A 12,739-nucleotide genomic window follows, 5' to 3' on the forward strand; every position below is an offset into this window, starting at 1 on the left:
CTGTGCTTGGAGAACAGATAAGAATACTGACAAAACTGAGTTCAGGAAACTATGTGGGGGAAAGTGTCTCATACACTGCTGCTATCAGTATTAACTGGCATATTCATTTAAGTAAACAATTTATTAATTACAAATAAATACATAAAGCACATAGCCTATGATCCAAAATTTTCATCTGTAGGAACATAAAATCAAAGTGTGGATGGAACAGCTAGCACTCAGTGAGTGTTCTTTCTTATTATAAAGGTGATAATCATAGGGAGAGATAATATATTATGCAATGAATTCCTGCAGCCAAATTGGCTCTCACTTCTGTTTCTTTTTGGACAAAAAATAAGACAGTGTTCATACCATATATATGGTATGATCATGAAATTTCTGCTCTTTTAATCTTTGCAAGCTGCATAAAGTGGAAAGCAAAATTCTCCCCTAAAATAGAAGGTCATTTCTAGAGATACTGAGCATATATTAATGATAAAAGCAGAGATAAGGAGTCTTGTGTAGAATTCCCGCCTCCTGATAAAAGGGATACAGCAGGATGGGACTGGGGAGGAGGGCAGGGGCATAGAAAACAGAGCCTGAGTCTCAGCCAAACTCCATGAGCCTGCAAAAAAAAATGCCAAGAAATATTCAGAGTGACTTATGCCTGAAGCAGTGAAAATCATCAGTGACTATGCAGTGACTAACAAACTCAGTGACTATGGAAAGAAGTGCCTTAAAGAACCTATATCTTTTTTTTTTCCTTTAATTCTTTCTACAAATGGTAATTCCCTTCACATATGGCATTATTATTTGTAAGCACTGCACTTTGTTCATCAAATAAAGAGTTCTAGCAATGCAAAAACAGCCCATGAAGAGGAATATCATGTCTACTTTTCCAATGCACCATACCCAGGCCTTTCGGCCCATGAAGACATACCCCCTGCCTCAACTTGCCCAAGTTCCAAGGAAAGAGAAATAGCTTCTGAAATCCAGCTCATAACCCCAAAGGTGCCAAGAGACAGCTAAACCTCCAGGATGCTCTCTGTGTTGACACTCTTCTGGAGCTGGCCCTCTGGAAGCAGAGAGTGTCCATCAGCCTTCCTGCCACTACCCCCCAGATGCCACCCTCCCTCCTACCCTTTATGGTGAGACATGGTGGGGAGACAGGGATTATGACATAAGCAAATGGCCTGGAGCTGATCTATGTAAATGCCAGCCCATGGGCTTCCTGGCAGGTATACCACCTGTGAAGGCCTCATAACAGCCAACCTCTTGCAACCTCCAAGCTGACGGGCCTCATCAGGGGGAGGAGGGACCCCCTCCACGGGAGAACTGACAACAGGATTCTGGTAGAGGAGGCCGCAAAACGTCCAAGGGGCGGGTGGCCATCATGTAGGAGCCATGGATACCGCCATGTGTGTTTGCTCTCCATGTTGTACATGGCAGAGATGTTGTCCGCGGCTATGCTCCTGCCTGTGCTGCAAGTTCCTCTTCACCTCGGAGCGGAACTGCACCTGCTTCCCCTGCCCTTACAAAGATGAGCGCAATTGCCAGTTCTGCCACTGCACCTGCTCCGAGAACCCCAACTGCCACTGGTGCTGCTGCTCCTGGGCCAATGACCCCAACTGTAAGTGCTGCTGCACGGCCAGCAGCAACCTCAAGTGCTACTACTACGAGAGTCGCTGCTGCCGCAATGCCACCATCACCTTCCGCAAGGGCCGCCTCCGGAGCATCCGCACCTCGTAAGTGCTGCACACCCGACACGGGCCACAGTGACTCCGGACACCTGGGGAGTGCCCTACCAACTGTGGGGACAGGGCAGGCCAGCCACCCCGCCCCAAGTCCACCTCCTTATCTGAAAAGGAGAGGCCAAGAACTTGCTCGGAGAAGGCAATGGCAACCAACTCCAGTACTCTTGCCTGGAAAATCCCATGGAGGGAGGAGCCTGGTAGGCTGCAGTCCATGGGGTCTCTAAGAGTCGGACACGACTGAGCGACTTCACTTTCACTTTTCACTTTCATACATTGGGGATGCAAATGGCAACCCACTCCAGTGTTCTTGCCTGGAGAATCCCAGGGACGGGGGAGCCTGATGGGCTGCCGTCTATGGGGTCGCACAGAGTCGCTCACGACTGAAGCGACTTAGCAGCAGCAGCAGAACTTGCTAGCAATTAACTCTAGTTACATTTTTTTGTTTTCTTTAGCTGCTCAGTCATGTCCAACTCTTTGAAACCCCATGGACTGTAGTGCCGGGCTCCTCTGTCCATGGCATTTCCCAGACAAGAATACTGGAGTGGGTTGCCATTTCTAGGAGATCTTCTCCACCTAGGGATCCAACCCATGTCTCCTGCATTGGCAGGTGGATTCTTCACCATCTAGCTACAAGGGAAGTCCTAGTTATTCTTTGTCATGGTACAAATATATCACATGGTCTTTGTATGGTGACAGATGGTAGCTAGACATTGGTGGTGATCATTTGGAAATGTACAGAAATACCAAATCACTATGTTGTGTAACAGGATCTAACATAGTGTTGTGGGTCAGTTACACTTCAAAAAGAAACAAACACAGGAAAAGAGTAGATGTGTGGTTATCAGAGGCAGAAGGTGGGGATGTGGCATTGGATGAAGGCAGTCGAAAGATACAAACTTCCAGTTATAAGATAGATAGGTACCATACGTAAAATAGATTGCCAGTGGGAGTTTGGCGTATGATGCAGGGAACCCAAAGCCAGTCTCTGTGACAACCCGGATGGATGGGGTGGAGAGAGAAGTGGAAGGGGGTTCAGGAGGGAGGGGACACGTCTATACCTAGGGGCTGATTCATGTTGATGTATGGCAGAGACCATCACAATACTGTAAAGTGATTATCCTAATAAAATAAAATTTTAAAAAAAGATAGGTACCAGGGATATCATATACAAGACAATAAACATAATTAATGCTTCTGTCAGTTATATATGAAAGTTGTTAGGAGAATAACTCCTAAGAGTTCTTAGCACAAGAAAAATTTTTTAATTTTTTTCCATTTCTTTAATTTTTTATCTGTCAAAGAATATGGATGGTCACCAAATTTACTATAATAATCACTTCCTGATGTTTGTAAATCAAATCAATATGTTCTACACCTTAAACTTATACATTGTTAAATGTCAACTACATTTCAATAAAACTAGAAGGGGAAAGAAGAGCTAAAAAATACTCCAAATAATCTGTTTTGTACTTAATGTAACAATAAAAATATATATTGAATGATGTTATTATTTTAAATGCTTTTGTTTGCATTTCCAAATGTAACAATAAAAATTACTTCCACTTCAAAAAAGAATTTTGTAGCAATGAAGTGTAAGTGTCCCTAAACAGCCACTAACCAGTACAGACCTGAGTTCCAAACCAAGCCCCACCCTGTATGAGTGCTGAGCTCTCCTGAACTCCACCTCTCTCACCTTTACAAAATAGTAATAGCTGATGCTTAGTGCAAAAACAACTTGCCAGGACCCATGTGGATGACCCCAGGTAATCCCTGCCCCATGGCTACCACACCTATGAGAAAACTTAGCATTTAAGACATTGAATGACCCAAGATCACACCACTGGTAAGATGTAGTCAGAATTTGAACCCAGAGTTTGTGTGCTTAAATTAAAATTAAATTGAAATGCTGTCTTTCAAAATGCAGAGTATGGTACCTGCAGTGATTCAGGGGATATGAGGATTAATATCGTTTTGAAATTTGTTATGTGATATAAAAATATAAATTGCTCTTCCTCTTCCTCCTCTGAACCATTCATATCTGCAACACTTCTTGGAAAAGCAATAGCTTCCACAGGCTGCTTTTGACACTATGGCCTGCATAAATACCCCAGATGGCCATGAACTCCTGCCAGCTTTCTCTTTGTTCCTAACCAGATGTCATAGCATTGAGAGTCTCAGTTACTCACTTAGGGCATTAACCTGCTATGACAGGCACTGAACATCCTTTTCCTGCTCTGACCACAGCAGTCTATGTCACTTTGTCTGGGGTGGCAGAGACACTTCTTACAGAGGAAAGACCAAAACTCAGCCCTCTAGGATGACAGCATTTGGAAAGACAGAAAGATGGGAGGCAGGCTGGAAGCCTTTCAAGACTGGAAGAACAATCCTGTGAGCAAAGGTTCAGTGAATTTAGGGAAGGATACGCTCTCTCTCACAGGTCAGCACTTAGTAGATGCTTAGTAAAGGTTACTCTCAACTCACCTCTTGTGATTTTTGCATGAATAGAGAACCCAGGGGTTCTCAATGCAAGTCCCAAAGGTCTAAGGAGCAGAAAGTAGCTTCCACTCCCTCTCTCCTCTCAACTGCCCCTTTTTATGCAAATCAGCAATGGAGCATCTTAGAGCCATTCCAACAAGAGGGGGATGACATTGGTCTTTTGGGGGATGCTTAGACCAGGAACTCCCAAACTTTGTTTTGTATGAGAGTCACCTGGGGATCTTTACAAACGACTGATGCCTGGTCTCCACCCCCAGACATTCTGATTACATTGGCTTGGGGTAGGACCTGGACATCAGGATTTGAAAAGCCTCCCCCACTCCCAGGTGATGCTACAGTGCAGAATGGCCTGAAGGGAACAAGAAGGGAAGCCAGGAGACTTGCAGGTGATATAATGGGAACCCAAGTACAAAAGGAACAGGCCTAAATCTGGGAGCAGGCAGTCAATGCACAGAGGAGCAGAGGCCATTATCTCAACAAGAAGACAAAGCTGCTTGGCTTGGTAACTATTTTGGCATGGAACGATGGTCACTGAATGCCCGAGACCAGGCCTGAGGCTTTCTGATGATGGTCAGAGATGCTACCACAAGTGTCAGGCAGCTTGTGCTGGGTACACTGAGACCTATTCCTTCCATCTGGCCTCCCTCCTGGCGTCTGATCCTGGCCTCCTCTGTTCTTCATCACTGCTTCCTGCTCAGCATCTTCCTCATCCCTCCTCACTCTGAGCTCATTCATCCCTCCTTGCCTTACTCATCTCCTTTTCCCACTTTCATTTTCACCTCCATGCCAGCTCCCTGGGCCATTAACAACTGTCTGCTCACCGTGTTCTCTTTTTCTCTTCCCGCAACACCCTTGTCTCTCCCTCTCTCTTTCTGAATTCTCTTGCTATCTCTCTTTATATCACACCCTGATTCTCAGAGTCCCACCTAATCAAACTGGAGTAGTCTATCCAGCTGCCATATGTAAAACTAGCCTGCTTCTCCAGGTGACCCCTTCAGAACCTGGGTAGGAGAAAGCAGAGAGGCTGGGAAAGCAGAGAAGGAATGAGACTGAAAACATTGAGGCTAGCAGGCTTGGATACCAGCATCCAAATCTCCAAGAGAGAGCTTCCCAGGTGCCCAATTCTCCATAAGGACACTGTCACCAAAAAACCACTCCATTCCAGTGTGTTTGGGCATCACACTTGACTGTCTGGGCTCTGAGACCTAGGTCCCTGGCTAAGGGAAGGGGGAAGAAGCCAGGGGCATATAGGGACTGCAAAAAGGCAAAAGTAAAAAAAAAAAAAAAAACACAGGCACAATGTCAAACTCAACCCCCAGACATCACTAATACAGAGGATAAGAGATATCGGAATAGTCACAAATTAAGTATCTTATCATACTTCCATCTAATTCACTTATTTTCACAAACTGCTTCTGCCCTGACTGTAGTTCTTAGAATATGCACTTGAATTTTACAAGTATGCACTTACTTCATCCACAGTTCTTATATGAAATCAGCCTCAGATATTAGATAAAGGTTCAAAACACACGCAGTAGAAGCATACACTTCTCATAGACTTGACCATTGTTTTTCTCTGCTGTGGACATGGGCTGGCTAGGAGCAGAATGAAGTCATTACAGTGCACATTTATTGAATGCTTACTATGTCCAGGCAGTTAAGCACTTATCATGGATTATCCCATGGAGACTTTAAAATCCTCATGAAGGAAGTAGTATTGTGAGATTTGATTTATAGAGGAGGAAACTGAGGATGAGAGAGTTGACGACACATCTCAATGGTGCAACTCCAAAGCAGTGCATTCCATCATGTGTGACCTTAAGGGGGCCTCTACCTGCTTAAGTCACAGTTGTGGTCTGATCATTAGAACACTCAAGTTCTGGGCTTGGCTAGGAGACTGACCTCCTTGTGTCCTGGGAAGAAGCTTTGCCCATCTTTGTGCTCCCTCTCACACATAACAATAATGATGTCAGTGCCCTCTAGGTAAAACCCACGAAGAACACACCTGTAGCTGGAGGAGATTGGATTTACTGTCCCACTGAAACAAGAGAGAGATACACCATGAGCAAATGTGAGTTGTCTCAGTAGGAAGGCATCACTAAGTTATTACAGGATTTATGCTCATGGTAGGTGAGTTCACAGGGGTAAATCTCCTATTGGGTATCTTAATAAATCTTGCATAGAAGGTGGAAATAACAGGGTTGAGCCTGTTATTGGTTAAAAAAAAAAAAAAAGCAGCAGTCACTTCTTTTCATCGGGACAGGGGATGTTTGGTGATTTTTGTGGTTTGGACAATGTTCTTGCTTCTGAGTTCAAACATAAGGAAGTGATTTGTTTCTGCTTTGCTTCACCACAGTCCCAGAATGGCCTTGTCTGCTGTGGGTGTTCTGTGATATTATCTATGGCCAACAGAATTCCAATACCCAGCTGAAAGTGCCTGCCCCTCTAGGCTGTTTTTCTCTTGCTCAAAAATAACAAGCAGTTGCATATCAGGTACAGCATTCCAGGGACTGCTCAAAGGCCATCCAGGTTTTCAGTTCCATTTAAATTTTCTCAAGAAGCCCCATCAAGTGATTCTATAATGAGGAGACAGACAGACAGAGGTAAATTAACTTAAATGCGTGAGCCCAGCTAAAAGATGGTGGAGGCGGGTTTAGAACCAGGTTTGTGGACAACCCATGCTCCTCCCCATCACACCGCGCTGCCACTCAGCGATGCACCTGTTCCTTCCGAGAGGGAGAAACGGAGGCCGCCTCCTGAGTTCGCACGCTTGCTTCTCCTTGCAGCTCCAAGACGGCCCTGCGCATCGGGAGCAGCGACACGCAGCTGGAGGAGGTGAAGATGATGCCGACGGCCAACAGCAATCTGGTCAGCCACTTGTCGTGCCCCATCTGCGGCCGCCTGCGCCTGCACTCCTTCATGCTGCCCTGCCACCACAGCCTGTGTGAGAAGTGCCTGCGGCGGCTGCAGAAGCATGCCGAGGTCACCGAGAACTTCTTCATCCTCATCTGCCCGGTGTGCAACCGCTCGCACTGCATGTCCTACAGCCACAAGATGCAGCTACCCGAGAACTATCTGCGCGGCCGCCTCACCAAGCGCTACATGCAGCAGCACGGCTACCTCAAGTGGCGCTTCGACCGCTCCAGCGGGCCCATCGTCTGCCAGGTCTGCCGCAGCCAGCGCATTGCCTACAAGCGTTGCCTCACCTGCCGCCTCAATCTGTGCAACGAGTGCCTCAAGACTTTCCACTCGGACGTGGCCATGCAGGACCACGTGTTCGTGGATACCAGCACGGAGGACCAGGACGAGAAGATCTGCATCCACCACCCGTCCAGCCGCATCATAGAGTACTGCCGCAACGACAACGAGCTGCTCTGCGGCTTCTGTAAGACCTCCCTCCACAACGGCCACGACACCATCAGCCTCATCGACGCCTGCTCGGAGAGGGCTGCCGCGCTCTTCAGCGCCATCGCCAAGTTCAAAGCAGGTCCTGATCCCTTTTTCTCCCTCCACTACTCCTAGTTCAGGAACTGATGGGGAAGGTGATTTGGGAGGATCTGTTTAACAGAGAGGCTTAGTTCCACCTGGTGGAGGGATCCAATCCCTGGGAGACACTGAGCCAGTCTGCAAATCAGTGGCCTGGTATTTACATCTAGCAACTACTGCCAGCCATTTAACTCCCTGTGCCTTGGTGTTCCCAGCTGGAAAATAGGGATAATAGTGTTACCAATGAAAGTTCATGTGCCCAGCACACAGTGAGACCAAACAAACCAATGAAATGTTGGAGTTTGGAACAGAGAAATGTTTGTTGCAGGGTCATGCAAGGAGACAGGTGGCTCCTGCCCCACCCAACTCCCGAATTCTCCAAAGGCTTTCAACAAAGTACTTTTCTAAAGGCAGAGTAAGGGAGGGGCAAGGCTGGGTGCTGCAAACTTCTTGGTGTCTATATCCTTTGTTCTTGCATCTGTCCACCTAGATCAGGTCACCATGTTCTTGCAAACCTGCAACAAAACAAATGTCATTCTCTGTTCTGCGACTTTTAATCTCTATATGAATGGACTCTTGAAGATCCCAGTCTTGAGAATAGGCTATCATTTATATTTCAGGCTACAGGCAATATTCTTTTACAAAATGTGCAGAGTCAGCAGGACTAAGCACAGGTTAACAAAACACAAAACGAAAGGAATAGATTAAAACATTAATGGAAAGGTTAAAACGAAAACAACAGATCTAATATGGAGTCAGATTTGTTCTTCCCTGTTGCAATAGTAATAACTCCTTGTGAGGATTAAATGAATTACTCTATCTTAAACAAGTAAAAACAGATCCCACACACAGTAAATGCATAAAGATTCTATCATCTTGGTTATAATTTTCATGACCTTGGGCCTCATATTGCTCTTTGGAGAATGAAGGAGCTTGATCCTGTAGTATTCTGAAGTTCTGTGAGCCTGTCTAAGATATTTTGTCCTTAAGGATGGATTTCTTGCAGTATTTTCCCAATTTTAAGAATTGGGAAAGAATTAAGTGATATTGAGAGTTACCTCTATTTTCAATTTCCCCCAAAGCTGCAAGCAGTAAAGTAAATGAACTGGTAGCAAATACCCAGAGATAGCCAATAATGTTCTAGTCCACAGCTTGCTATTCCTCTGCATACCTACTCATGGTATATGTAAATACTACATATACCATAGTTGTAGTTTCTATAAGGGAAACTGACTCAAGTTCTCATGATGGAACCCGGTACAATGATATTTTACAGATATCAGCAAAGAGCCCAATAATTTCTGTGTGTATATCCACCAGGGTAGATAAGAGGATCTCATTGACACTTTCAGGCCCTTTTTTTAAAATATAAATTTATTTATTTTAATTGGAAGCTGCTGCTAAGTCGCTCCAGTCATGTCCGATTCTGCTCGACCCCATAGACAGAAGCCCACCAGGCTCCCCCGTCCCTGGGATTCTCCAGGCAAGAACGCTAGAGTGGGTTGCCATTTCCTTCTCCAATGCATGAAAGTGAAAAGTGAAAGGGAAGTCGCTCAGTCCTGTCCGACTCTTAGCGACCCCATGGACTGTAGCCTATCAGGCTCCTCCGTCCATGGGTTTTCCAGGCAAGAGTACTGGAGTGGGGTGCCATTGCCTTCTCTGAATTGGAGGCTAATTACTTACAATATTGTATTGGTTTTGCCGTATATCAACATGAATCCACCACAGGTGTACACGTGTTCCCCATCCTGAACCCCTCTCCCACCTCCCTCCCCTTACCATCCCTCTGGGTCATCCCAGTGCACCAGCCCCAAGCATCCTGTATCCTGCATCGAACCTGGACTAGCAATTTGTTCCATATATGATATTATACATGTTTCAATGCCATTCTCCCAAATCATCCCACCCTCTCCCCCTCCCACAGAGTCCAAAGACTGTTCTATACATCTGTGTCTCTTTTGCTGTCTCGCATACAGGGTTATCATTACCATCTTTCTAAATTCTATACATATGTGTTAGTATATTGTATTGGTGTTTTTCTTTCTGGCTTACTTCACTCTGTATAGGCTCAGTTTTATCCACCTCATTAGAACTGATTCAAATGTATTCTTTTTAATGACTGAGTAATACTCCATTGTGTATATGTACCACAGCTTTCTTATCCATTCATCTGCTGATGGACATTTAGGTTGCTTCCATGTCCTGACTATTATAAACAGTGCTGCGATGAACATTGGGGTACATGTGTCTCTTTCAATTCTGGTTTCCTCAGTGTGTATGCCCAGTAGTGGGGTTGCTGGGTCATAAGGCAGTTATATTTCCAGTTTTTTAAGGAATCTCCACACTGTTCTCCATAGTGGCTGTACTAGTTTGCATTCCCACCAACAGTGTAAGAGGGTTCCCTTTTCTCCACACCCTCTCCAGCATTTATTGCTTGTAGACTTCTGGATCGCACCCATTCTGACTGGCTTGAAATGGTACCTCATTGTGGTTTGATTTGCATTTCTCTGATAATGAGTGATGTTGAGCATCTTTTCATGTGTTTGTTAGCCATCTGTATGTCTTCTTTGGAGAAACATCTGTTTAGTTTTTTGACCCATTTTTTGATTGGGTTGTTTATTTTTCTGGAATTGAGCTGCAGGAGTTGCTTGTATATTTTTGAGATAAGTTGTTTGTCCGTTGCTTCATTTGCTATTATTTTCTCCCATTCTGAAGGCTGTTTTTTCACCTTGCTTATAGTTTCCTTTGTTGTGCAGAAGCTTTTAATTTTAATTAGGTCCCATTTGTTTATTTTTGCTTTTATTTCCAATATTCTGGGAGGTGGGTCATAGAGGATCCTGCTGTGATGTATGTCAGAGAGTGTTTTGCCTATGTTCTCCTCTAGGAGTTTAATAGTTTCTGGTCTTACGTTTAGATCTTTAATTCATTTGAGTTTATTTTTGTGTATGGTGTTAGAAAGTATTCTAGTTTAATTCTTTTACAAGTTGTTAACCAGTTTTCCCAGCACCACTTATTAAAGAGATTGTCTTTTCTCCATTGTATATTCTTGCCTCTTTTGTCAACAATAAGATGTCCATAGGTGTGTGGATTTATCTCTGGGCTTTCTTTTTCTTCACTGATCTATATTTCTGTCTTTGTGCCAGTACCATACTGTCTTGATGACTGTGGCTTTGTAGTAGAGCCTGAAGTCAGGCAGGTTGCTTCCTCCAGTTCCATTCTTCTTTCTCAAGATTGCTTTGTCTATTTGAGGTTTTTCGTATCTCCATACAAATTGTGAAATTATTTGTTCTAGCTCTGTGAAAAATAACATTGGTAGCTTGATAGGGATTGCATTGAATCTATAGATTGCTTCGGGTAGTATACTCATTTTCACTATATTGAGTCTTCTGATCCATGAACATGATATATTTCTCCATCTATTAGTGTTCTCTTTGATTTCTTTCACCAGTGTTTTATAGTTTTCTATATATAGGTCTTTAGTTTCTTTAGGTAGATATATTCCTAAGTATTTTATTCTTTTTGTTGCAATGGTGAATGGAATTGTTTTGTTAATTTCTCTTTCTGTTTTCTCATTATTAGTGTATAGGAATGCAAAGGATTTTTGTGTGTTGATTTTATATCCTGCAATTTTACTATATTCATTAATTAGCTCTAGTAATTTTCTGGTGGAGTCTTTAGGGTTTTCTATGTAGAGGATCATGTCATCTGCAAACAGTGGGAATTTTACTTCTTCTTTTCCAATTTGGATTCCTTTTATTTCTTTTCTGCTCTGATTGCTGTGGCTAAAACTTCCAAAACTATGTTGAATAGTAGTGGTAAAAGTGGGCACCCCTGTTTTGTTCCTGACTTTAGGGGAAATGCTTTCAGTTTTTCACCATTGAGAGTAATGTTTGCTGTGGGTTTGTCATACATAGCTTTCACTATGTTGAGGTATGTTCCTTCTATTCCTGCTTTCTGGAGAGTTTTTTTTATCATAAATGGATGCTGAATTTTGTCAAAGGCTTTCTCTGCATCTATTGAGATGATCATATGGCTTTTATTTTTCAATTTGTTAATGTGGTATATTACATTGATTGATATGTGGATATTGAAGAATCCTTGCATCCCTGGGATAAAGCCCACTTGGTCATGATGTATGATCTTTTTAATGTGTTGTTGGATTCTGATTGCTAGAATTTTGTTAAGGATTTTTGCATCTATGTTCATCAGTGATATTGGCCAGTAGTTTTCTTTTTTTGTGGCATCTTTGTCAGGTTTTGGTATTAGGGTGATGGTGGCCTCACAGAATGAGTTTGGAAGTTTACCTTCCTCTGCAATTTTCTGGAAGAAAATTTGAGTAGGATAGGTGTTAGCTTTTCTCTAAATTTTTGGTAGAATTCAGCTGTGAAGTCGTCTGGACCTGGGCTTTTGTTTGCTGGAAGATTTCTGATTACAGTTTCAATTTCCATGCTTGTTATGGGTCTGTTAAGATTTTCTATTTATTTTTTAGGCCCTTTTATCAGTGGGAACAGCTTCCTTGAACAGAGGCCTACTTTACCCAAGCCTTTCAGAAGAATTGCCTAATCTTTTCAATAATCTTATAGTACAGGCATTAAAATTCCCTCCATGGATAAGACAACTGGTGACCTAGTCTCTCTGAGTCCAAAATTTGTGTTAATTCCACAGCACTCATTTGAAAACCTACTCTGCTAAACAGTGGCCAGAATCTAAAGACAGAGAGACTGAAAAACAACAGCGACCACCGCCACCACCTGCGGCCTGCTCCTCTAAGTGGTGGCCTAGAGTCAAGTGACCAGGATGCCCCAGATCAGCCTAACTCCTCCCTTGTCAGATATTTCAGTGTCCATAGAAGCATGTCTGAACAGATGACAAGGGGGCAGCTTTCCTCTGAACTGCACAGAAAGGTTCCATTGGACAGAGAGGTGGGTCAGAGACAGACCTTGCTAATTATGCCTCTCAGGACATCTCACCATCTTGTTTCAGGAACACCTTGATTTCTCAATTGCTCCATGCCTAGAAACATG

At 43.7% G+C, this 12,739-nt stretch overlaps 1 protein-coding gene across 2 annotated transcripts in view; it reads left to right on the plus strand.

Annotated features, from left to right (window-relative positions):
• The first annotated feature begins 1,215 nt into the window (after positions 1-1,215).
• The window catches only part of TRIM42 (tripartite motif containing 42), a 29,850-nt gene continuing 18,326 nt past the window's right edge, over positions 1,216-12,739 (plus strand). For both annotated transcript variants that reach the window (XM_086316728.1, XM_086316726.1), the window contains exons 1-2: positions 1,216-1,724; positions 7,016-7,716. In XM_086316728.1, the coding sequence (XP_086172854.1) occupies positions 1,384-1,724; positions 7,016-7,716 (1,042 nt within the window). In that variant the 5' untranslated portion in view covers positions 1,216-1,383. The remainder of the gene's footprint in view (positions 1,725-7,015; positions 7,717-12,739) is intronic.

Source organism: Bos grunniens, chromosome 1, assembly GCF_055505025.1.
Source record: "Bos grunniens cultivar Pamir isolate PY7600 chromosome 1, Bosgru_T2T1.0, whole genome shotgun sequence".
NCBI lineage: Eukaryota > Metazoa > Chordata > Mammalia > Artiodactyla > Bovidae > Bos > Bos grunniens.